General features: G+C 45.3%; 1 protein-coding gene across 1 annotated transcript in view; it reads right to left on the reverse strand.

The window, feature by feature from the left end:
* Window positions 1-5397, reverse strand: part of GLDN (gliomedin) — a 32582-nt gene extending 27185 nt beyond the window's left edge. Inside the window, exon 1 of the mRNA XM_023751645.1 lies at window positions 5348-5397. Coding sequence (XP_023607413.1) covers window positions 5348-5390 — 43 coding nt within the window. The 5' untranslated portion in view covers window positions 5391-5397. The remainder of the gene's footprint in view (window positions 1-5347) is intronic.
* Between the last annotated feature and the right edge of the window lie 22179 nt (window positions 5398-27576).

Consider the following 27576-nt stretch of genomic DNA (forward strand, 5'->3'; position numbering starts at 1 on the left):
CTATGAGATTTGGGGAATGGCCTCTCATAGTCCCGGATTGCAATAAATGTGACTCCTTAATTCGACTTGTTGAGGCGTCCTTCTGTGATTCGCGGGTTACATTACAACAGTTCACCTCCCAGGTCTCTATTTTGTTGCATGAAATAGCCCAAGACGAATTGAGGGCCCAGATCAGGTAGCAAATACTTTCCTTAGTGTGTAATTACCCAGAAAATCTAAGGGTGTTCAGATGGATCATTGACACATAATCTAACAAAAGGATTTTGCTTTCCCAAATAGAAGAGTCTTCTTATCAGTTATTCTATGTGAGCACTCAGACAAGCCAGTGAGGCTGTAGCCGGAGCAGCCGAGGTCCTTCCGTTCTCCAGACTGCATGTGATCACCAGTACTACAGGGAAAGGTCTTCCATAAATCCAAGCTGTGACCTTTCAGAAAAATCACCATTTACTAAGCACCTACTATGTGCACCAAAATTCACTAAGCAGCAGCAAGCTTGGCCCCTGTGTTGTGTTGACAACCTATCAGGGGAAGGTAGATACTTGGCAATCACAATGAAATGTGAGGGAGCTGCAGAGAAGCAAAACCCCAAAGGGGTGCTGGGGCAGCCTGGGCACACGGCTGTCTGAGAGGCCTCCAGAGAAGGGTGAGCCTGGATCTGGGGCGCCGAAGAAACAATGGGCCTGGGATGGCTGCAGGGGTGAGGGCTGGACATCCCATGAAGGAGCAAAAGTACAGAGGTGGGAATTTGTATGATTCGGGGTGAGGAAGGAAGAAGATAGATCAAGCTGGTGTGTGGAGATGAGGCCAATGTGGGGCAGCAGCACTTGATTGCCAAGCAGAGAGGTGTGGACAGTATCTGTGAGGCAGTAGGGAGCTATAGTAGGTTATTAAACAGGGGAGCGGGCTGATACCATGAAGTCAGTGCATTTGAGATCTCCCCTGTAGATGGAAGTTGAAGAGAACTTAGGAATAAGACGAGAGAGAGAAAGAAGGAAAAGAAAGGATGGAGAGAAAATACCCAGGAGGTCTTTGTGGAAAAATTAGGGGTGAGGTTATGGATAAATGTGGTTGGTGACTGTAGAGTTGCAGGAAAAGCTAGACATTCCAGAGGTATTTCAGCAGAATGAGCAGGGTTCTGTGTGAGGCAAAAAAAAGGCCTAGGATATTAATGGAGAGAGGCTATTTTGCATACATGGGGACTCATGGAAGAACACGTGTTTGAAGGTATGCTTTCAATACATATAGGCCTACCTCGGGCCAAAACAATTTGCTGAAAATGGCACCACATTTTTAGGATTAGTGTAGCCTGTGCTACATGACTTTGCCACAAGATGGCGCGTACACACACACACACACACACACACACACTCACACACACTGGACAGCTGGCAGAGGTCCAAAGAAATCAATCAATCTCATTCCCGACTGCAGATGGAGCCAAATTCAGATGTGCAGGTTGGGGGGTCGGGGGGGAGGGAAACAAGTCAGACCAGCTGTATGTAGTAGGCTTCAAAGTTCCCAGGACAGTCTTACACCATTTCCAGGCAGCGGGACTACTGGAGAGAGGTCCTGGCTGGAACCATATGTTTAGGACACATTAGCCTTGGCCAAGGGTGCCACTAGAGTGAAGTGCTTAGATTAGGGTTTCCTGACAAAAAGATCCATGGACACCCCATGGCTACAAGTTCTTAGTCATCTGAGTCTACAGAATCGCCCTGGGAATGCCTGTGACCAATGCAGCTACCTGGGTCTCATCTGGAGATTCTAATTGAGTTTGGGTGCAGAGGCCCAGGAACCTGCATTTTTACCAAGCATGACAGGTGACTGGGATGCAGATGGTCTTGGGTCTCCTCCCTCCACCCCACACCTGATGTGAACATTTTCTTGGAAAAGAATCAGTCACTATCAGCAGATCCTTGAAGGGGTCCCTGACCCTAGAAAGGTTGAGAGCTATTTGTTTACAGGAAGAGTAAAAATTTGGGGCCAGCCTAATTTTGGGGTGCAGAGGGATGGGGACACACCCTATCTGTGGGGAGGCAGGTGACAGAAGAAGCACCAGGAAAGAAGACGTAGGGGGCCATCCAGCAGGGCCCCTGCCCTGAAGCTACGGGAGAGGAGAGAGCGCGCAGAAGCAGAGAGCTCCAGTGATGGCGAGCCCCTGCCACTGTCTTCTCAGGGCGCCAATTCAGCTGCCCAGGGCTCCTTACACCTGGAAGCAGCCCCAAATATGCGGCATTATCATCACGTCAAACATCACATTATTTATATGTGCCAATTGGCATTTAGAATACTGTTTCTCAGGATGTTTTCTCAGCTCCTGACCTTTCTCCTTCTCTGACCCTCTAGGAATACCTGTGGACAGCAGCCTTCCTGTGAATGCTGCCCGGGGCTGGTTCCCTGGGCCTGCCACCTCTGAACGGGCCTGTGCTTGGGAATAATGCGCTGTGGAAGCATCTAGAAATTCTAACTTTACCTTTGAATGTGTGGTTTGTAAATGAAGTCCGAGGGGATGATGATGCACGTTCCAGGGACTTGGGGCCTCGGCTCGGTTCGAATGCGGTGCTGCTTCCCTGGCCTCTCTGCTTCCCCAGGACCAGCTTCCTGCCTGCTCCCTGCCCTGGTGTGGTGTGTTTGCCCCACTCTCCACCCCAGCCCCCAGCAGCGACTGCTGCCGCCTTCCATCCCCATGGGGCTGCAGCTTTGGTCCAATCCCATCTATTCGGTGCATTTCAACTTTGAGCTATGGCAACCTTAATAAAGTAGCATAGGGATGGCAAATGGGTTTTGTTTCAGGTACCTGTTCTAACCAATTAGCAGCTTTCTGGAGCACCAGAAAAGAACGACAGGAGGCCATGCTCAGAGCAGCTGTGACCCGTGACTGATGTTTCCCTGGACATAGGATACGGAGGGGGGATAACTGTCATCACTGGGTTGGAGTCACTGGCTGTGAGGAGAATGAACACTGGATTCGAAGTGTGTCTGTGCGTCTGTCCTAACAAGCAGATCAGCAATGTGATGGCTTAGAGATTTTTCCAACGAGTCCCTATGGGGAGGCCACTGGAAGTGAAGAATAACGCAAGAACCCACCTTCTTTAAGCCCCCTGCTCTCCCAGAAGAGATGCTTCTGGGGTTCCAAGGAAATCTGGGTTCAGGGGTAAGATGCAGCCAGAAAAGCCCATGCTGTTTGATACACGCGGCACCAACAAAACCCGCTACTACTTTAGCTACTGAATTGCCCTCATCTTCACCTGAGATGTCCAGGCTGCACAAAACCCGGCACCTGGCCTTGTCCCCATACCAACCTCAGCTGAGCCCAGGACAAGGAACAGGAAAGCGGTCCATGGTCACAGCCGGATGAGCGCCCCCTCACAAGCGCCTGCTTTTTCAAAGATGAGCCGTGTAAAGCTAGATCTTGTTCTCAGGCTCCGAGCCCGGGGTCTGCCCTGGCTTCGCTTCCTGCCCACATCTCCCCCGGCTCCAGACCAAGGCTCTCTCCCCTCCCCCGGAAGTTGCCAATTCAGTCCTGCGTCCTGTGGCCTTCCCATCCCAACCCGGGCAGCCTGGCCTCTGCCGAGGCACCACCTCACGTTGTAACTTGTACTTTTCACACCAAAGTTTTAATAGAAGAGCTTTCTGTGTAAAAGGAGGCCCAATTTCAAGCTGGTGTGAAAGGAGAAGGTGCGGCCTTTGCAAAGCATTTGAGGTGTCAGAACCTCCTGCACCGCTCCTGTAGGGATGTACAGATGAGCTCTCCCGTCGCGTCAATCTCCCCTAAGTGGTCTCAATAGCCCCTCACACATTCACTGAACAGGATGGCCCTCCTGTCACTATAAAAATAAGAAAGAAAGAGGCTTTTCCTGTGCCTCTCGACACGGCTTTTGTGCCTGTAATTCCTCCATCCGAGCATTTCCCCAGCACTCATTACCGTCGCACGAGGGAACTCTGAAAAGGGACTTCCGGAGAGGGAAGAAGGGTGCTTAAGCCACAAGAGCTTCAGAATAAAGGACCAAGCTGTTCTGAAGATATTTAATTTTCTGTGAGGGCTGAAATGTGACTTGAATAATTCAATTAGCATTTCCCAAGAAGCCACAGGATTACAGCTTTTCTCTCTGAGGCCAACCCAAGCAAATGAGAGTCAGACTGGACTGGGGTTCCTCGGGGAAGTGTCTTTCTTACCAGCCCAACACCCCCATTTAATACTCACAGAAACCCCAGGTTTAGTCATTCGACAAACTCCCAGTAAGCGCTTCCTGCTCACAGGTAATAGGAGGTACTGGGGAGAATACTGCCCAAAGGGTGAGGTTTCTTACTCCTCAGTAGACACAGTGCAGGGTTTTACAGGCTCCTTCAGTGCAGCCCTGGGCGCAAGTGAAGCGTGAATGGGATCTCCCCGGAGCCTGGGCCATGGTCTGAGGGGCCCAGCAAAGCTTCAGAGCGCTACAGAGTCTCGGTTATACTGTAAGGTCCACGAGAGTATGCATTTATTCCATAACAGACTTTTAATGCGAAAAGGATTCTTCCTGTTGCCTCAGAGTGTAATGTATTCCCTTTGGAAACGCAATGTCTGAAGTCAGGCTCTATGGCCCATCCTGGGGTGGGGTGTGCATGAGTTCCTTGTTCCCAGCTTCTGAAGGCAGGAGGCAGGCGCCCCTCCCCTCAGGTGAGATGCAGGACTGTCTGACTCAGGTGTCGACAAAGCATATCAAAACCACTCCCCTCCTCCCCTGTCCCACCCATCAGCCACTCCTTGTCGAGAGGCTTGCTCTGCCCAGAGGTTCATTCCCTCTCCTGTCTATTCGTCTTTGAATCACTGAGTGGAGGGGGTCAGCGTGTGACCCTGCCCGTCTCACCCAGCACACAGTAGGCACCACACAGACCAGGCTTCAGAAAAAGTGCTTTCTCGACTAATTAGCAGTTTGCTTCTAGAGCTTCCCATGCATGTTATATGTATCATATGTGTATGATGTAGGGAAATAATGATTTCTGCTAAGAGAACATTATTCTCTGGTAAGAGAACTACCACTTAGCGAGGTCTTTTTTATTTCTCTTCCTTTTTAAAAACTAACGGGAATAGGAAAACATCCATGGCTCTGGTTCAAGGTACCACACGTTTCTAATTACCCGAGACCTCATTATTTTTCATGGCTATATTCCTATGGCAATACTGAAAATATTATTTTTCATAATTATGTGACAATTGATTTTCATGCCATTAAAAACATCTGCTAAAAGTAAACCAACATGTATTTTTATAACCTACAGTGTTACTAGGTGCTCCTTCCGCCCCGGTCCTTGGCTAGCATGCCTGTGCGCCCGTGGCCGCTGGGGGTGGGCGCGGCCAGCCTACCTGTCAGGCAGATGCCCTTGGTGCTGTTGCACAGGTCCACCATCACGCGGATCTGCGGGGGAGAGAGGCTGTGATTAATAGCAGCACAGCAGGCAGGGGGCCCGTGAGCTTGCCCTTTAGTCACACAAGAAGAAAGCAATTATAAAAATTCACAGAGTAACTTCGGGAGACTATATAGATGTCCTAGGAAAAGTTAACCTAAGACACAAAAGAAATCTTTAAAACATCTGAAGATATTTGATATTGGAAGCTCATCTATCAACGATGTCAATAGAATTTCCTTGATTTCTATTGGAGAGACAGAGGGTGGTGAAGGAATTTTCAAGGCTATACTAAGCCGGCCCCCCAGCGTCTAAAGGTCTCAGTCTGCGGGCCTGAATACAGAGGGTCGGCGGGCTCAGTGGTTAGGAGCAAGCACTCATAAGCTGGGTGAGCAGGGACACTTTTGTTTTCACTGAAAATGTAAACAATATAAGCCCCAGAGGGTAGTTATCTCGGGCCATGTGGATGCCGCCTACTCACCACTGGATGGCACCTGGGGTTGGAGGTGTCATTGCAGCGAGGTGTTAGCCTGATATCTGGGTCTCCCACACCCACTGTGCAGCCCCTTCCCTCATCCATTCTCCACACTGCTCCTAATGAACTTCACAAAAACCCAATCTGATGGGGTCCGTCCTGATTCAAACACGTCTGTGATTCCTTGCTGTTCTAAAGACAGCAAAATTCCTCCTTCTGTGAACTCACCACATGCTGCTCCCCCTCCCTTTTTGTCTGTCTTCCAGTTACTCTCTGCCTCAGTTTGCTTGTCGGTAAAATGGGGAGAGCGTTAGTGCTTACTTCTAGGATTGTTGTGAAATTAAATAAAAGTGTTATGTGTGAAGTTCTTAAAACAGAGCCTAGCATGTAGGAAGCATGCACAAAAGCGTTTTCCATTTCACGAAGGCAGCAGAATACGTGGAGAGAAGCATGGATTCTAAACTCAAACTGCCTGTGTTCAAAGCACGACTTTGCCATTCATAGCAGTGTGACTTTAGACAAGTTATTTAACCTCTCTGTGCTTCAGTGTCCTTGTCTGTCATAAAGCTCACAGCACCTGCCTTATTAAATGAACACATACATGCAACTCATTTAGAACAGGCCCAGCACATGATAAGCCCACTCTGTTTATACTGTTGTTTTGACGATTCCTTGAATGTACTAAGAACTTAGTTAATTTATCAATTTATCATCCAAGAATTTTCAATATCTAGACAAGGCAATTTTTAGATCCAAATCATGTGGCTTTTCAAGCTGTAGGGAGAAAACTTATTAGTTAAGAAATAAAGTTGATACAGCTGGATTGACATTCCAGGAGAAAACAGAAGCTGAATCCCTACTTCACTCCTTACATTAAATAAGTTATTTAAATGATACTGATCAAAAATTTAAAAGTAAAAAAGAAACTAGTAAAGGTACTTGAGGAAACCTGGGGAAAATATAATAGCATTAGAAGAGGAAAGACTTTTCTAAGAACAAAACAACCCCATACTACATATAGAGAGAGATTGAATCAATACATTTGACTACCTAATACTTAAAAAGTTTCTACCAGAGGTAAAAACACCAGTACTACAAGCAATAACAAAGGAGAAACACAAGCCTAGGAAAATACTTGCAAAGGGCTTGCATATAAAGAGCTGTGTCGAAGCAACACGTAAAGGAACAAGAAACCAAAAGAAAAATGGGCAATGGACCCAAACTTGAAGTTCAGAAAAAGTAAAGAGCTTCATCTTCACTTAGAGCTAAAGAAATAAACCCAAGCGATGGAATACTATTTTCGCCTTTTAGGTTTGTAAGTAAAGACGAAGAGATCACATATCACAGGCTCATCAGGACAGCAATGCTCCTGTGTCCTGTTGATGGAAGTGTAAAGGGATACTCTGTCTCTTTGGAGGGATTTGGGCAATAGCTACCAAAATTTACATGAATCTAGCTTTTGATCCATCCATATACTCTGGGATTTACTCTACAGATGCACACATATATGTGTGAGAAGACGTAAGCAAAAAGATGGTTGTTGCAGAAAGGTGAGCAAGAGCAGAAACAGAAAACCACCTAAATATTTATCAGCGAGCTCTGGTTAAAGTGTAGCATAGCTGCACAAAGAAATACTGCGGGGTGGGGGGTGGAGAATTTTAATCCATAAGGCTGATATTGGGAGCTCTCCAAGATAAATAAAAAAATGCAAAGTACAGAGCAGCATATGTAATGTGCTTCCATTTACATAAAAGAGCGATGCAGCCCTGGCCAGGTGGTTCAGTTGGTTGGAGAGTTGTCCTGTACGTACATCAAAAGGTTGTAGGTTTGAGGTTTGATTCCCAGTCAGGGCACACACCTAAGTTGTGGGTTCGATTCCCAGTCACACTCACACGGGAGACAACTGATCAATGTTTCTCTCTCTCTCAAAATCAATAAGCACATATCCTCAGGTGACATGTGCTCTGTTAGTCTTTTTATTTCTATGTGTCCTTGCTGCTTTCAAGATTCTCTGTTTATCTTTGGTTTTCCAGGCTATTCTGGAGAGAAATATAGAAACCTCAAGTGAGGAGGAAGGGAGGGCCATGAGGGAGGGAACTGTCCTGAGCATGACACACCCTGTTGTTTTATTCGAAATCTTCACTTTTTCAATTAAACTCTTTAGGAAGAACATGTTTTGATTTGAGGGGAAAATTGTTTTGTCTTCTGTCTAGGTTTACGCAGTTTGCTAGGAGGTCCATAGGAAAACTCGGTTTGCACTGACTTTTTGTCGAGTCTGTCAACAGTATTGACTTTCTTAGAAATCTACTGTGAAATATATCACACACATCACAGATGTATAGAATGTGCAAGAACAATTTAAAGATGAGTAATGAAACAAATGCGTACATACCGCCCCCACCTTAAGGACTGGGAACATCCAGGTTCCCCTTCATAGAACACCCCCCCCCCCCCAACAACTCAAGCTGAAGTAGAGTGAGCCCTGCTACTTTCCCTTTCATACAGATAAGAACACAGAGGCTCAGATAGGTCGCCTCATTTACTCAAGGTCACTCGCTGGCTCACAGAAGAGCTGGGCTCAGCTCCAGGTCTACTACACTTTTTATTATGGCTCTGATGATTATCTCAAAGGAACCAGACAGAAAAAATTTTGATTCATTGTTTTTAGTCATTTTCATAAATGAATGTAATGAGCTGTACGACTGACAAAATTTATCATAAAAAATGTATAATTGCCCATTGAGAAGACCATTAAAGGCTTTACAATGCTTCATTTGTTGCCTGGGGGATCACAGCAGAAGGAGGGGTGTCAGACAATGGAAAATCAACAGGGAAAATTAGTCTTTCTCTTTTATACTCATACAGGTCTGGTGTAGGCCCAGGTTCTGTTAAAAAAGAAGAAAAAGATGAGGATTTCATTTCCTGGCCTTTTGACTTCATTTGTATGATGAATGTCAATTTAGATATTTACCAGGAAATTGTGTTACTCCTCACTGGGGAATATTGGGAATATTCTTTTAACAAATGTGGGCTGTATAAGATTGTATCAAGGGAAAACATAGGGTATAAAGAGGTGAATGCAAGAAAGTCAGAAACATTTATTTTCCTGATAATAGTGATTAAGAATTTGGATGAAAATAAGAAAATCCAAATTGAAAGTTACAAAATCTACATTGTCAAATTAAGGAGTCACAGTTGGCATAGAGGGCTTCCTGAATCTTGATTTAGGATTGGAGAATGGGGCACGCTGGGAGAGGCTTTAGAGCTCTTTGTCTGGGGGTGTTGGCATGACCCGTTTGTAAGGTGGCCCTGCTGGGAGGCCATCCCCGTCCCCCACACAAGTCACATTGGCCATTCCCATGGGACCGTCTTTGCCGTGCCCAGTATGCTGTGCCCACATCTTCACTGAGGCCCAAGTTCAAATAAATGCCAGCTCGCCAGGAGGCTTTCCCTGACACCCCGACTGAAAGGAGCCCCATCACCTCACCCGATTTTTCTCTTTGTGGCACTTCCCATTATCCCATGTTGTCTTGCCTATGTATACATTCATTTATTACCTGCCCTGCTCTCCAAAGAATGGAAGCCTTTAGAGAGCAGGAGAACTTCTGTCTGAATCCCCTGTGCAGAGAACAGTGCCTGATTCCAGGCCCAGAACTTCATGGGGCAGACAGGGTTCAAGTCAGAAAGCACATCAGTGGTCTCCCAGGGAGAACTGACCTTGAGAGGAGGCGATGACCAGTTGTTCACCGGGGTTTCTGATATGAGAATCGGACAGTGTTGGGAAGAGGGTGGGTGAGGCATAGGAAAGGTCCATAGCTCTGGTGGGAAGCCCTCCCAACCCAGCTACACGAGCTGGGAGGACACATTCTATGGGAACAACAGCTGCCCCCTGAGAGCTCAGGCTTAGCACAGCCTTGGTCAGCATGTCACGGAAGAGCTGGAATTGTCGCCCTGGAAGGAAGGCTGTGGCGGGTAAGGGTCATCTTCCCAATGAAAAGGTCAATACAGCAGTGGACAAGGACCCACCACACTGTAGGGGACTTGTCAGCATCGACAACGCATGCTAGTGATGGGAGAAAAGAGCCAGAATGGGTCCTGCCAGTGGCCTGACCACACCTTCCTGGTTCCTCGCTGAACATAGAACTGGTCTCACTGGATTAGTAGCGCTCCTGGGATTCATGGACAATTCACAGGCAAGGAAGGGGCCCCTGAAGAAAAATAATGGACTTCCTGCTAATCTGGCATCAGATGGCATGAGCTGACTTTAAATCCAACTAAAAAGACATTGGACATAATTTGGCAGTTTCTATTAGAAAGAAAATGCTATGAATTAGGAATTTCCTTTGTAGGAAGAGTATATAAAGATATCTGGACAAGAATGCTCATGGCAACATTATGATGATAAAAGCAAACAAACAACTTAAATGTTCATCAATAGGCACTTGTTAAATGGAGAAAAATAAATGATGTAGCTCTAAATGTACTAATCTGGAAAAATAGTCTTCACATACTGCCAAGTAATAAAAGCAAGGTACAGCCCAGGCCACATAACACAAAACAACTTTTTGATTGAAAAGAATATCTAGATATGTCTGGATAATCACAGAAAAAAGTTGGGTCATGAACCAAACCATTCACTGAGATTTTTTTTCTCCTGGAGACTAAGGATACAAAGAAGATGTTTGCTTCTTAGTTTATACAGTTTTAACAGATGGGTTAGGATTTTACTTTGGTGATTTTTCCTTTGCGGTGTTTTGAGTAATTCAGAGCGACAACATTATGTGAACGTAATGATCCAGCTTTCCATGGGAACCCAAATATCTCGCCTTCACAATTACCCCCATCACTCAGAACAACTTAGATCTCTGTTGCTTCCAGGCAAATAAATATGGAAAGAACTAGAACAGTCGTCTAGTCCAGTGATTTTCAAATTGTTCATTATTAGTCATGAGAGCTTTCTTTTTCCCACATCAATGGCCAAACCCAAAAATATAAAACACAAAAATGGAGCTACTCTGGGTGAGCTGGGGTGGGGCTTGGCCTTACTTACCAGTACTTATCTGTAAAATGAGAAGGTTAGACTAGACAGAGGATTTCAAACACTGCTCCCACGGGGGATCGAGGGAGGAGATGGGGAGGAACACCCAGAGACCTAGAGTCGGGGGAACAGGGATGAGAAAGCTGAGGTCCAGAGAAAGCGAGTGGAGTAGCTGGCCTGGGCTCCTCCCCAGCTTCCCAGCTGAGTATTACTCTCCCCCACATCTACTTTTCCATACTGTCTAGCCTTTGCAAAACAAATGGCCTGAATTCAATGTGAGATACTAATGTTTGCTTTAGTTTAATTTGAACATGAATGGAATATTAGATTTTTACTAATTGAAAATGCGTCAGTTTTGAGAAATCTTTTCCATACAAAAGTGAAAGCTTTAATCCAACGTATTTCTTTCTCATCAGAATGAATAGAGCTAAGTGCAGTGAGCTGCCGCTGCTCACCTGAACATAAAACCTCTTGGTAACAGGCTGGCTGCCCTCTAGAACTCCCTTCCTGTAGCATTTTACTCTCAGGACTGATTCATGAGAAAGTAAGGGAGCGAACCTGCCTGCCGTGGCCAGCTTGGCCTGGTCTGCAGTGGCTAAAACAGCGTTTGCTCGCTGGCTCCTCTGAAGCTCCCAAGCACAGGCTCCCTGCTGTCTGCTCGCCAGGACACTTTCAACTCTAAGTTACCTTTCAGATCTGACCTATTTTGTAACTTCAATTCCATTGTTCTGAGACAGTTGAGTAGTCTTTATGACTCTCCTTAATTATGCAAGTTGATTTAGTATGTGCATGCAAATGATCTTTTAGAAACAGCCATAGGGAGCTGATACTCAGCCTGCCATTGACTGAGATTCCTTGTGCTGCAGAGATGGGCCTACAGATGTGGTGGCCCCGCCGCCTGTACCTGACGGTTGGACTACAGGTGTTGGAGGAGTCCCTCACAAGGGTCTGAAGCTGGCTGGGGTCAGCTCATCCCTTGGAAAGGGAGGAATTCCCACTGGGGCCAAGACATGGTGACAACAATCTGCAAACCCCAACAGTAACGGGATTGTCTGTACGGAGGTGAAGTTCTGGGGCCTGACAGGAAGGCCAGCCAAGGTCCAGGCATTTGTCAGCTCAAGTGAGCCAGCCCTGGTCACCCACATCAACAGCCTGGGGCCGAATGCGCGTGTGGGTTCATCCTGCTTGGGATCCTCAGAGCCCAGCTGAGTCCTGCACAGCCTTCCCCAAAGATCCTGATTCCCGCTGACCGCCCCCTCCTGGGCCCAGCAGCATCCCTGTGTGGCTGGGAGTTGGCACACATTTAGTGCATTACTTTGGCTTCTAACCAGATAGGCTATAATCGGTAGGGACTGTTCCATCCTTTTTCTGTTTGCCCCTTTCACTGATCCATTCTCTTTCCCCCCATTAGAATGCCATCAAGCACACAGTAGGTACTCAATAAACACTTCACTATTGATTACTCACTCCACTGGGTGGGAAATGTGCTCCTCAATCAATGACGTTCCCTTCTGACCGGCAGTAACGTGTGTGGGAGCTGAGTATCTAGCGGGCAGTTGGTTACCTGTTTCTCTTTGTGCCTGTTTGCTTAGGAAAGTGTCACTTGGCAGACACTCCACTAACCCCTAGAAAACAGGAGCTCGGAGATGCTAGGCTTCTCCTATTAAGGCCCCTGACACAGGGCTGTCCTCCTCCTGCCCCACATCAACATTAATATAAAACCAGAACCATGGATTGCCCCTGGCCTGTGGGGGAATAACACACACCTTCCACGCTCTCTTGAGAGGCACCTGCAGGAGTTCTGCACCCAGGACTGGCCAGGTTGGGTCAGCCAGGCCGAGACTGGCTAAAGGAGACTGAAAATGCCATGCCAGGGGGAAAACATGGTATTCGCCAGCTCCTCTTGCTCTGCTAAGTGGATTAGGATGGGGGTGGAGACCAACCTGCCCTGCGAGGAGCAGGGGCAGACTATTCATCCCCGAGGCACTGGGTTGGCTGAGTAGGTTCCATGGGCTGAACTGAATTGCTGGAGCTGAGTAGCCTGCAGAGCTCTCCTTCTCACCCTGCCTCGGCCATTGCCTGGGTTCACTAATAAAGTGCTGAGCAAGTAATTAACGAGGGTTGGTTTGGAGTCCATCCATGAGCCTTGCACGCAAAGGCTGGGAAGTCACAGACACTGAGGCAGCCGGTCTGGGCTCAGAACTCAACAATCCCAGTTGCAGGGGGGGCAGTTCCAGCAAATGCCCTCACCCAAGGTCTCCAGCAAAATTACTTACAGCTGGGATTAGGTCCTTGGGGAACTGCCCAGCCTGGCATTTATTAACACTGGGGACATCCAACAATGCAGGACAGAGTTCTCCCCCAGGTGTGCTTCAGGCCTGACCCGGGGCAAACAGGGGTGGCAGGTGCCCGGTGTTGCTACTGCACTGCCCAGGACCCTGCGTGACAAAATAGGACCCATGGCCATACCCCAGCGACGACTGTGAGGAGTAGAGGAGGGAGTCCTTATAAAAACCATTTCGTATGTTGTTTCATGATTTGAATGTAAATCAGCTGATTTTGCACTTCGAAAACCAATTCATACTATTTTATAAAAGTATTTAGCCAAAGTCCAATTACCAGATCAAGTTATCAACTGAATTAAAAATGTAACACAGAGTAGGATTTGTAGAAATAACCAGATACAAATCAGTAAGTGTCCTAACCCACTAAATATAAACTGCCGTTGGTCACTGTAACCTCCTTCCTAATCTTTCCCTTCTCCCACCAGGAGCTCCTCAAGGGCCAACAAGCCCCAGAGTTAGCCTTGTCCCATCTGCAGTTCAGGCGGCTACCTCTGGGCTGCAACTTGGGAATGGTCAGTTCTTTTTCTGCTCCTCCTGATGAGAGTCATTGGCAGCAAGGACTCCTGCTGGCACCACCTCTGGGGCTGGGTCATTCTCCCTCCAGGAGACAACACGGAGACGGGTGGCATTGTCTGGTCATGCTGCGTCCATCTTGCGACAGTTCTCCCCCCCACACACACACATAAAAAGAAAAATAGCAGCCAAATATCAAGTTACTAATCTCAAATCCTTGTCTGCACTTTACTTTTAAGATGTTGTTATGTTGCAAATTGCCTATTTTTGAGTCCAGCAATTTTACAACTTATCTGGCCAATTGTTTCTTAAAGGGGAAAGTACTAGTATGTGTATATATTTTAAACACATACTAATGCAATGGAATAGCTTTCAAATGAAATGATGTGTAACCATGAGACAACAGAGGTGACTATTGGAACTTGAGGTAGGAAAGAACATTCTGAGCGAGGAAGCAGAAGAAGAATCCATAGAGGAAAGGCTTTATAGATTTGATGACATGAAAATGTATAAACATGAAAAGGCCTAGAAACAAAAGTAAAAGGGAGATAACACCCAAGGCCGAAGAACATGGGCTTTGGAGTCAGACCCGTTCCGTCTGCTCTGATTTCTAATTCCTTCACTCACTGGCTCTGGGACCTTGAACAGGATGCTTAACCTCTCTAAGCCTCAGTGACCTGTCTGTAAAACGGGAATGACAATCTTTATATATAAAAAGCCAGTGACCGGAATGCTGGAATGACCGGAATGACTGGTCACTATGACTCCCACTGCAGCCAGCGAACCAGCCTGATGGCAATTAGAAGGTGTCCAATTGAGCAATAGCACCCGACAAAGTAAAATTCATAATGTCTAGCACCCAATAGAAAATTACCAGGCCTGCAAAGAAGCAGGAAAACACAACCCATAATGAGGGGGGAAAAGATCAGTCAATTGAAACCCATCTAGAAATGACCTACATAAAGGAATTTGTAGACAGAGACAATAAAATGGCTATTTAAACTGCATTCCAAATGTTCAAGAAGCTAGAGGCAAGATTGAACATGTTAAATAAAAACATAAAAAATATATAAACACTGAATTTAAATTTCTAGAGGTGAAGATTACAGTGTCTGAGGTGAAGAGGACACTGAATGGGACTAAGAACAGTTGGGCACTGCCGAAGATTAGTGAGCTGTGCGCAGCCATTAAACGAGTTAAAATGAAGCACATGAAGAAAAAAAGATTAAAAAGTGAACAGATTATCAGTGAGCTGTGGGACAGCTTCAAGAAGCCAATAAAAACTTTCCAAAAAAAATTTTTTTTAGAGAGAGAGGTAGGGAGAGGGATCGAAAGATAGAAACATTGATGAGAGAGAAATATCATTGATCAGCTGCCTCCCCCACTGGCGATCGGGTCCACAACCCAAGCATGTGTCTTGATGGGGAATTGATCCAGGGACCTTTTGGTTCCTGGGTCAACACGCAACCACTGAGCAACACCAGGTAGGCATCTTTTCATAATTTAATGAAAACCATAAACCTCTATCTCCAACAAGACCAATAAAACCCAAGCACAAGAAATGTGAAGAAAATGATGCTAAGGCATATCATAATAAAACTGCTTAAAACATGCAATAAAGGGGAAATCTTAGGGGCATTTCTGATAACATTTCCAATTCTAAACTCAAGATAAGTTTCAAGAATGAAGGCAAAGAATTTTCAGACATTTTTTTTTTTTAAATCCTCACCCGAGGACATGCTGTTATTGATTTTGGAGAGAGTGGAAGGAAGAGGGAGAGAAACATCAATCGGTTGCCTCCTGCATCCCATATGCATCTGACCAGGACCAAGCCTGCAACCTGGCTATGTGCCCTAACCGGGAATCAAACCCGTGACCTTTCGTTGTATGGGACCAACTAGCCACATGGCCAGCGCTGACTTTTCAGATATTTTTATGCCTACCTCTATCATGCTCCAGTTAAAATGAACCATCTGCCATTCAACTGCCTTCCTCCCTGCTCCAGCCCTTGCTTCTAAAATCCTGCCCATCCTTCCAGGCATGGCTCAAATGCCGCCTCCTTCTTGAAACCTTTCCTGATCGCCCACTGGATGTTTTATTCTTACTTCTCTTAAGATCCTATTATCCTTTTCTTTGTGACCGAAGTGTTTGAGGATTTGTCTTTTCCTTCCCACTAGCCAATACATTCCTTGGGGCTATTGCTCCTCCTCCTCACCCACAGATGCACCCACACTGCCCAGAACAGGCACTGAGCATGTTAGATTGACTTATATGTTGATTATTTGGTAAAAAGGTTTCCTTTGAACTCCTTTCCAAGATATTTCTGACTGATTTAGAAATATTTATTTATTCATCAGCAAACACTTCATAAGTCAGACCCTGTGCTTATAAAGGTAAGACAGCCCGGCCGGTGTGACTCAGTGGTTGAGCATTGACCTCTGAACCAGAGGTTGCGATTCAATTCCCGGTCAGGGCACAGGCCTGGGTTGTGGACTTGATCCCCAGTGCGGGGTAGGGATGCAGGAGGCAGCCAATCAATGATTCTCTCTCATCATTGATGTTTCTATCTCTCTCTCCCTCTCCCTTCTTCACTGAAATCAATAAAAATATATTAAAAAAAATAAAAGTAAGACAAAATCTCTGGCACCAAAGGCTCACAATTCAGTTAATTGATTTAATTTGTTTATAAAAGAGCTTTTTTTAAAAAGAAAGTTTGGGTTTAATAAGGAGTAGACTGACTCTTAGTTAGAGCCTCCCTGTGTCCAGGGGATGAGCATTCTCAAGTTCAGCATCTCTCCTATTTCCTGGTACACTTCCAACCTTTACCCAATCTTACCCTGGTATGCAGCTGTCTCTTCAACAGCTTCACTTGGACATCTAATGGAAACAATGTTAACATGCCCCACCCTGAACTCCTGGCACTCTCCTCAGTCTGTTCCACCTGCAGTTCTGTCATCTCACTGAATGACAATTCTATCTTCCCATTGCTTGGCCACTAACCTTGAAGTCATTTAATTCCTCCCCCTTCATCTCACACCTCATGTTAAAGCTGTCAGCAAATCCCATCTACTCCACCATCAGACATATCTAGACACTGTCCACTTCTTGCCATCTCTGCTGCTACCACCCTGGTCTGAACTACTATTGTCTTTCACCTGGATTTATTCAATAGCTATACTAATGGCCTTTCTGCTTCCACTGCCCCACACAGAGTCTAGTCTCAGCATAATGATTCTTTGAAAAGGCAGATCAGATCATGTTACTTCTCTGCCTAAAATCCTTTAAAGACTCCCCATAAAGGCCAATATCTTTACAACAGCTTACAAGGTCCTACATGAACTGCTTCCCTTGTTCCTCCTTCCCCCAATTATCTTTCTGATCTCCTTTACTACTCCCTCCCACCCACTCCGCTCCAGTCTCTTGGCTGTTCCTTGAGCTCCCCAGACACAGTCCCACCACAGGACATTTGCATTTGCTAGTCCCTTTACCTGAATGGCCCTTCCCCAGATATCTGCTTGGCTCACTTCCTCCTCCAAGTTTTTCCTCAAATGTCACCTTTTCAGTGAGGCCTTCCCCACCAAAATGACATAATTGCATCTTCCCTTCCCCCTCTTTAAACCTCATCCCTACTTCATTGTTCTGCATAACTCTTATCTCCTTCTAATATTGTAGGTAATTTACTTTGGTTTATGCCTGGCCATCCGCCCCCCCTTGAAAAAACCATGAAGTCTAAGAGGATGGTGCCCAGTGTGGCTCAGTTGGCTGAGCATCATCCTATGCACCAAGAGGTTGCCGTTTACCAGTCGGGGGCATGCAGGAGGCAGCAGATCAATGTTTCTCATAGATGTTTCTGCTTCTCTCTCCCTCTCCCTTCCTCTCTCTCTAAAAATCAACAAAAACATATTTTTTTAAAGAGTCTAAGAGGATGGGGATTTGTATGCATTATTCATACTGTTTCTCTTGTACCCACTATAGTGCCTAGGGGCATAGTAGGTGCTCAGAAACTGTGTTGAATGAATGAATAAATTTCTGACAGAGAAGACACCTAAGTCAGTCTTTCCAATACCTGACACCATCTCCTATTTGGTGGGTGGCATGAGTTCTGAGGAAGGAAGTTAAAAAATGCTCCAGGACCCACCTTCAAAACTCTTAGCATGTCAAGAAACCGGATTCAGAAAGTGGGCTTAGTTTATATTTGCACTTGTTGAGTTGTGGATGAATTCATTTGTGAAGAGGTTGTCATCAAATACCTCACTAGGGGCACAGCAAAGAACAATGAGCTATATTTAAAGAGTAAAGGTGACAAATTAGAGACCCAAACTGTACAGAGACAGGGTTTTAGTTGTGCGATACAGACAAGTAAGTGCAGAAGGAGTTAGGGGAGAAAGAGATGAGTGTTTTGAAGAGAGCTGAGAATCACTTGTCTCCCCCAGGCCTCTAATGCAGTTTTCTGAAGCAGGAGTGTTCCTGGAATAATCTTTCACTAACTGTTAATAACAACATGTTGTGCTCACACTGTTCCCTTCAACAAGCATCTTTAGAGAATTTCTGATCTTATCTAAGCATTCTTATCCTCACCTTATAGTCAGAAAAGTGTACATGAGTCATAGTTAAGTAAGTTGTCTGATGTTGGGGGAATGGACACAGAATTAAACCATTATCCCCAGACTCTGCCCTGTGGCATTCTTTGTGCACAGCAAAAACATCTGTGAAGATGCTCTGTCAACCTACTCCCTGCTCAGCCCTTCCTCCCTCAGCACAGGGAAGAGCTATGAGTGGTTACTCCGGAAAACATTTGGAGAAAGTCCTTAGGGTGAGTTGCTCACCCACAAAATAACTGTTGATGCTGTTAGCATCATAACACTGGCTGGATGGGATCACTGGTCTGGCAAACATGCCATTCATAAGGGCTCCCAAAAGATTTGGTCCATGAAAGAATAAATGCATGAGTTCACATTGGGCATACATAAAACTATTTGCAAATTATGATCACTATAAATAACTTCCCTAAATCTGATGTCTAAAAAATATATATTTTTTCCTTTTGAACCCATCAACCAGAAAAACAACTATCTTCGAAACAACATTCTTTTTAGAGGTCTGTGCGTTTCTCCAGTCACCAAACTTTAGAGTCATCCTAGCATCTGCCTTTCTCTGGCAAGTTCTGTTGATCCCACCTCCATTGTTTTTATTATAAGACTCCAAAAATCCCTGAATCACAGAAAGGATGCATTTGAGAAATACTAAAATATCAGTAACAATAAGCTAACACATACTGAGTTTCTAGGAAACATGCTAAGGACTTTTCATGGATTATTGAATTGAATTCTTATGATAACCCTAAGGTAGATACTGCTATCAATGCTCTCTTAAGAATGAGGGAACTGAGAGACACAGAGAGGTTGAGTGACCTGTTAAAGGTCACACAGCTAATAGAGGGATCCCAAGTTAACATACACTGTATGATTCCAGCACTCATTATAAAGGCTTTGGGGTCTGCCTTTTACTTTTTAGACTTGCAAAGACCTCATTCATGAAGCAAACAGAGTTCTTCTTAGAAGCAGGAAGTTCTCCTCTCCCTGAATACTCTCATTCCTCCATTTCCTCCCCCCTTTTTTTTCTTTCTTTTCATCTCATATTCAGTCTCAAATTCAGCATCCTCACTTCCAAACTAACCCCCTTCTGTGCTTCCTCAATTTTGGCCCTGGTGCCACCACCCTTCTCAGTGTGGGATGGGTCTGGACCAGATGGACCATTTCTCCTTCCTACATTTGTAGTTACCAAGATCAATTCATTCTTCTCTCTTGATATTTTGAGGATATATACCTTCCTCTCCATTTCTGATGCCACCACCTTAGCCAGACAAAAGTTATTTCTTGCCTGGACTAAGGCAATTGCTTTCTAATTTTCTTCTTGCCTCTGGCCTCTCCCCTATCCATTCTTTCCTCTATTACATCACCAAATCATTCCTATAAAACCACTTTTCTCAAGACTCCCTGCTGGCGAAGGGTCTACAATAGTCCCAACTGTCCATCACATTCATTTCTCAAAAGTGGAAATTCAAGGCTCTCTCTCACTCAGCCACCCTCAGTTCCGCCCCACCCCCACCCACACTTCCCAGTGCAGGAAGGCCTGCCTGGCCTCTTGCTCTTCTAGCCCTGTACAATTTTCATTCCAGTCCCTAGATCTTGGCTCAAGTTATTACTTGTGCTCGGGACGACTGGCCCTCCTTGCCTGCCCAAATCTCACCAACCCGACATTGCCCATGTCAAGTTCTATCTCCTCTGCGAAATCTTCCTTCATCACTTCAGTGAGAATTGGTTTTCTCTCTCCTTGACTGCCCTCATGCTCACCACACACCTCACTTTCCTCTCGAGGTCTTCCTGTCCCGAGGGACTGGTTCCAAGGTCCTCAGGTGCTGCATATATGTAAAGGACTTTTTTCTGTTTCTTTTTTGCCTTTGAGTGAAAAGGATTCCAGACTCCAACACTCACCCACTAGTGTTATGGAAAAACAGGAATGATTTTGTAGTGGCCAGCTCATCATTTGAGGCTGGGCGCAGTTACCCACAACACGTTCCCAAGTGCTTCACAGTTTTTACAAACAGCCCAGGCAGGGTCTCCAAAGTTCCCTGCACTTGGGTGAGCACAAGAAACTTTTCTCAGCGGCAGACAAAGGGGTTACTTATCTACTGCAATCAGAACAAACTCCACAAATTGCATTTTAAATGATCTTTAGTTGGCCTTGTTGTTTCAATTCCACCTTTCAGTAAAGAAAATTATGTCTTAAACTTTAGTTAAACTAGAAGCAAATTATATCTTCTTAAAATACAGAGCTGTTAAAACCCAAAGAGCTACATAAAAGCAACTGATGGGCTGGAAAATGCTCCCTTTGTAGCAGAATCACAACCTAAAAGCTTCAGCTTGTTTCACACAACATGACCTTTAGTCTGTAGATAAAATGCATGTAAATTAAGCTTGAATGTCAACTCGATTTGGACAAGGATTTCTTTTTGGGGGAAGGGGAGGGGAGTTTGAGGAATGTCAGCAAAAAAGGAATGTCTTCCCCCCCCCCCACAACCCCCCAACCGATAACTGTGTTTTATCAGATCTAAAGACTGTTGATGGTTTCCACACAGGTAACCATATCCTGGAGAATAGGAGATCCTTTGCTCTTCACCCCTGTAAAGCAAATTGTTCTCCTTTCTTAGAAATTGTTTTTGCTCTACCTCCCACTTATATTTTGTCAATTTTCCAAGTAAAAGCATCCAAAACTTTTTTTAGGACTGCCACCAAATAGAAGTGAACAGAATTTAACAACAGTGGAGCCAGTCAGAATTGGGGTCAAGATGACTCTGTCAGTGGGTGTCAACCTTCGTCACCAGTGGCCATGCACAGGGGTGGTTGCCCAGGAGATCCAGGACAGACGAAGAAGCCCTGTTGCCATATCAAGGCTAACTCTTTTTGTTTTTCAATGACAAAGATAATTTTAGGTTGGTGTAATGCTGATCTAGGCTTGAAGAAGCCAAATATTATCCCGAAGCAGCGGCTGATAGAAGCACATATGAACAGACAACTTGGCATTCTGAAGGATTCGAGATAAAGAATAAACCCAGAAATAAAATGCCGAGCGCATGGGGTAGGAAAGGGCTCATGATAAGTAGTGATTAATCTTACCAGCAACAATGAACACTTATTGGGAACCTGACTAGACCAGGCTCTTGTACTTTACCAACAGCATTTCCCTTAAAACTCCTAACAACTCTATGAGGCGTACTATTGTCTCAATCTTACAGATGAGGAAACAGAGGCTTGGAGAAGTTAAAAGACTTGCCAAAGTCACCCAGCTACTGAGCTGTGAGCCCAGGATGTGAATTCACCTGACCCCCCCGGGGCCAGGCTGCTCACTACCACAACATACCTCAGGGAAGCATCAGGTAGAGAGAATTGGGTTGGGACCTAACAGTGAAAGAAAGACTCCCAGGTTGTTCATGTTAAGGGCAGGGACACAATGGCTGAAGGCAGCAGCAGCACCACATGGGGATAACCCTGGACCCGCCTGAGAGAGATCCTGGGACAAGGGCCATCAGGAGATGAACAACCCCTTGGCACTGGAAGACCCATGATCTGAGTTGTGGAACTCACCCAGAAAGGGCCCTCTGTCCAAGGACCTCTCAGCCTGTGGTCTACTGGTCAGTGCCCCTAAGTGACGGGCTGGTCTAAGGGGTTCTGCTGTCTCCCCAGAGTGGAGTGGCACTTCTCAGGTGGGGAATTTGTTTTGGATTCCAAAGAGGAAAACCCATTTTACCCCTGGCACAGTGGCAATGAGGGTTGGAGAAGAGGTAGGGCTCCAGCAGATAAAGAGGAGGTGATTCATCAGGCTCTTAAAGATCCATCCTGCTCAGGTTTAAAGGCCCAGTAGGCTTGCTCCTTCTGCTCTCACCCCTGCTGTTTTGGCTAGAAAGAGTCTAGGGGTGTGTTAACAGCTCCAGCATCTGGGAACAGGTCCAAATGGTTTAATGCCGTCCATGTGGTCAGTACAACTGCCCTGCTCTCATAGGTCCAGATGCTCAGTCTTGACCCACTTGTTCTTTACATATGTTCTTAGAGAGTCATGATAACCATATATCTACATTGAATGTTTTATTGGCATGTGTGCAGAATTTGTGTTGATGAAGCAAGTATCTGAACAAGTGCTAAAGAGCCAGCTCTCTCCTGTCTTTCTCAACATACCACCATGACCTGATAGACGAGTTAGGTTTATGGTATGTCCACAGTACTAACACGAGACACCATCTTCGCAGAGATGCACCTTCAAGTTCACCCCCACCCTTATGTGACACACAAAAAAATAGCTTCTGACCTGGAAACCACCCACACAGTGACAGGTGTGACATCCCAAGCGCCCATATGCACATGCTGCTATGAGGAAGGCTGCTATGAGCTTCCCCTCCCAGGCTCTGCATTTGGGTTTATGGCTTGGGCAGTCCTGTCTTTTTTTGTCCTGCTGTACCTGATTTCTCATCAGTGCCACTCCATCCTGTAGGACCTACGGGTTATAAATTTCTCTCCTTCAACCAAAGAGAACAGATGAGGTCTGAGACAATACCTATGGGATTAATGGGTGTTTCACGCTGTCCTAACATTGACTGTACCTGACCGGGGAAGCCAGCCTCCCTCCAGAGTGTAGCCCCAACTCTCAGGTCAGCTCTGCCCTGGGTTATGTCTCTTCTGGGAGGTCTTAAAACCCAGAGTTAACAGATGCTAGAACAGTCCTGATTTAGTAGCTGGGCTCTCCAAAGGAATGACCCCTAGTGCCCCTCTGTTCTAATGGACAACAGTTTACTGTAACGGGCCAGACAGAAAATAGTTTAGGCTTCGTGGGCCATATGGTCTCTGTTGCAATTACTCAATTCTGCTGTTTCGTGTGAAAGTAGCCACAGACAATACGTAAACACATGGGCATGGTTGTGTGCCAATAAAACTTCATTTATGGTTATGTTATGAAATATTATTCTTTTGATTTTTCCCCCCTAACCATTAAATGTGAAAACCATAACTTTGTGGGCTGTACAAAAACCAGCAGCAGGCTGGGTTGGGCCCATAGGCCACAGTGTGCTGACCCCAGGTCTAAATCCTCAGCTTTTACACCATCTGGGAGTGACCCAGTCCCAGGGGTGGAGGGGAGGGAAGCCCTGGCACAGCCTTCAGGGAACGATAGCATCCATGCAAACAGGAGCTGTGACTATGGGGAATATGATTCCTACCCTCCCCCCCCCTTTAAACAAGATAATGTATAGATCCACACACGTGTACCTCACAGCAGTCATCGTGAAAAGCTGTCTGTTACAATCCTGAGTTACTGCTGAACACAACTGGAATCTCCTCCTTGAGAACCACCCTCAGAATTGGAGCACATGCTTCTGAAAAGCCACAGTGAAGGGAAATCTCCATCCACTGAAGGTGGAGTTGACTTTTAGAAAAAGCCAAAAAAAACAAAAGCCAAACCAAACCAAAGGCAAAAAGCCATCTCCACTCATCAACCAACAACAACAACAAAGATGGCACTGCTACTGCTGTCCTACCAGAATCAGGATGGGAATAACTGGGTGGCATGGAGTTGTGCTTGAGCTAAATGAAGCCATTTTTGTTCAAAATCACTCATGAGACTGTAAGATGAGACTGCGGCAAACTAAGCTTGGAAGCTGTAACACGGCCCCTGACTATGGGAGTGTTGTTTAGCCAACACTGTCAGCCAATTAAAAACATTTTGGGGGGAATTTTTGTCAGTATTTAAAAGCCAAGAAAGTTCACATAAAAAGTCATATTTTTTTTTTCTTGAAAAAAAATCAAAGGACCAGGCACACTGAGCTCTAGTTCTTATATGGCGACAATCAGCAAGAGCTTCTCTTTTTAAAAAAACACACACACAAAAACTTTCTTTTTAAATCCTCACACGAGGGTATGCTTTTTGTTTATTAATTCCAGAGAGAGGAAGGGAGAAAAGAGGGAAGGAGAGAGGGGGGAGGGGGGAGAGACAAAGAGAGAGAGAGAGAGAGAGAGAGAGAGAGAGAGAGAGAGAATGAATGATTGGTTGCCTCCCTCAAGGACTGAACCTACAACCTAGGTATGTGCCTGACTGGGAATCAAACCTGCAACCCTCTGGTGTATGGGACAACACTCCAACCAACTGAGCCACTTGGCAAGGGCACATGACTTCAGGTGGCATTCCCTACACACTATTCCCGCAGCCTGGTGGCAGCTGCCATGTAACCTTGTGCTTATGGCCTTTCACTCCAAAAAAGTAACACAGTCACATGGTTCAAAAGTTAAAATAATACACAAAACTATACAGTGAAAGGCTCATTCCCACACATTCCTACCTTCCCTAAGTAAGCACTTTTGTTTATTTCTTCATTTATCTTTCCTCTTCTTCCTTACACAAAGTAACACAACATATACTTTTCTCTGCCTTGCTCTCTTCACTTAAATTATGTAGGCTCTGGGGATTGTTCCACCAGTCATACAGAGAGGATTTCCTCATCCTTGTTTCACAGCCACCTAGTATCCCAGTGAGGGTATAGGTCAATTTATTCAACTAGTCCTGCACTGGTGGACACAGGTTGTTAAAAGTCTTTTGCAATTACAAATATTGTGCAGTGAACGACTATATGCTTATGTCATTTCATAGGTGATAGTCTGCTGTGCAGGATTAAATTCTCATAAGTGGGAGAAACCAAGATGGCGGCATAGGTTAACGCCGGAGTTTGCTGCCTCGAACAACCACTTCAAAAATACAACTAAAAGACGGAACGGACATCATCCAGAACCACAGGAAGGCTGGCTGAGTGGAAGTTCTACAACTAGGAGGAAAGAGAAAACCATACCGAGACTCAGAGGAGGCGCAGTGCTGAAGTGAAATACTAAGGTGCGGAGTGCATGTGGAGCGGGCCTGCATTATTTTTAAATGTAAATTTTTGATCCATTTAGAACTTAAGGTGCACACTGTGAGAAGTAAAACTTTCTTCCTACTGGATGCTCAACCCTAGATTTTGGGCAGGATGATAAAGCTACCAGAACATCAGCAAGGAGACCTGGAGAATGGAATGAGAGAGAGCAGCTGACAGGAGGAGAAGTGAGAGAGAAGTGGGCAGATGGAACCCAGGCAGAACAGCATTCCCTACAGGCGTTCCCATTACTGATCTAGGTTCCCAGGGCCCCTTTTATTACTTTCCTCCAAAGCACCCACTTACTTTAAAGATGTAATGTGTTTGGCTATACTAACTGTACTTAATAATTAGTTATGTTGCCCTTATAACAAAGTCACTTACAGCTGCCAACCGATCTCTGATCAGAATGTGCTAGCCAGAATCACCATGCTGAGTACATGTACTTTCAGCCCAAAGCACAGAACTCTGAATTATCTGTTAGCTTAAGGAGGCTCATGGATAAATGAGCCATTCTGGAGGACTTTGAAGTGATATTAATCTGCATACAACTTACTTCTTTGTTCTGAGATCTCTAAGGACATGTGGTGACCTCAATGAGGGGACCTCTGATCTTCCCCTCATTGAAGACCTACTGGTGCTGTATAAAAGGGCGGGGAAGGTGTAGACTTCAGCCTTAGGAAGTGTGTACACCTCTGTCATGCTGTGGACTAAATAATTCTCTTAGCAACCTTTTCTACTAGAGCAGCCGTGGGCAAACTACGGCCCGCAGGCCGGATCCGGCCCGTTTGAAATGAATAAAACTAAAAAAAAAAAAGACCGTACCCTTTTATGTAATGATGTTTACTTTGAATTTATATTAGTTCACACAAACACTCCATCCATGCTTTTGTTCCGGCCCTCCGGTCCAGTTTAAGAACCCATTGTGGCCCTCGAGTCAAAAAGTTTGCCCACCCCTGTACTAGAGGAACTGCCCTAGGACAGTTCTTTTTTAAAAACTGTTTCCTCATCTGAATAATTCTCTGTTCTAAGAAAAATGAAGATGAGAAAAATTTGTAAAGGTGAAGAGGGAGGATGTTAGGGGGAGGAAAAAAAAAGTAAAGGGCTTCTCAGTAATAAAATTGGTTCCTCTGCCTGAAGCAGAGGCCTCAAGGGAGACCCAGTGAGAGAGAGATGCTAAGGCAGCTCTGCCATCAGGAAGGCACGTCCAGGTCCTTCCTGCTGGGGAGTGGGCACCCACTCCCAGGTGTGCGGCACCCTTAACAATTAGTTCAGAATCTCTGGGGGTGACGTCTGTGCATCAGTCATGTTTAAAGCTCCCTACTTCAGTGTGCAACCACTGCTCTAGAACCCAGCTACTCAAAGTGTGGTCCTCAGGCCGGCAGCCTTGGTGTCAGTGGAGGTTTGTTAGAAATGCAGAATCTTAGGCCCCAACTTAGACCTTCTGAATCAGAATCAGCATTTTTGCAAGACCCCTAAGACATTCATATGCACATTGACGTTAGAGAAGCAGTGGTCTAGAGTAGCGTTTCTCAAAGTGTGGCACCTGAGCCACCTGCATCAAACTCACCGAGGGGGTGGAAAGGTGGGAAATTATGATTCTATATGTCTGAGGGTGGAGCCCTGGAATCATTTTTAATACGCCTACTGTTTGAGAACTACTCCTAAGAGGAAAGCCAGCAATATTATGGTTGCCTTCCCTGGACCAGCGGTTGCCAATCTTTCGGACCACTGGTTGGCAACCGCTGCCTGGACTGCATGGAAATTCTCTCATTGACTCTAAGTAGTCAAAGCACGCCCATTTCTCAGCCTGACAAATGTGATGTTCATGCTCTCTGACCTGTAATAGAGCAGGTGATGGTAGTTAAATTTAGCTTTCAGTTTGACACAGAACGAGTCAATGTTCTTGAGTTAGTGACTGAATAGGCTACAATTTGGATACATAAGTCTCTACCTTAAAAGCAGGATTAAAAAATATAAAATGATGATGCTTAGATGCATCTTCTTGGAGGGTTTAAAAAATAACCACAACCCTCAAAACCCACAGTAGAGAGACAAGAGAAAGAGCAAATTCCCCTAATGATATTTCTTCTTTTTACAGAGGTCTGTTTTTGAAGTTTCTGCTTGGGCCCAGATTTTTAAATATTTATGGGTTTAAAAAAAATGAAGCCAGGGATGGAAAAATCTGACCTCTCAAAAGATGTGTGTGTAGTGTGTAATACTTCCATGAGATTTAAAAGCATTTCAGTTCATATAAGATATTTAAAAGCTTAAAAGCTTCTATGATAACAGAAGCATTAAGTGGATTGATCTTCAAATACCTAGGATTCCAAACTATTCCTCACACTTGACTTGAGGTGACAGAACTGAA

The sequence above is a fragment of the Myotis lucifugus genome, unplaced genomic scaffold, assembly GCF_000147115.1.
Source record: "Myotis lucifugus unplaced genomic scaffold, Myoluc2.0 scaffold_23, whole genome shotgun sequence".
NCBI classification, from domain to species: domain Eukaryota; kingdom Metazoa; phylum Chordata; class Mammalia; order Chiroptera; family Vespertilionidae; genus Myotis; species Myotis lucifugus.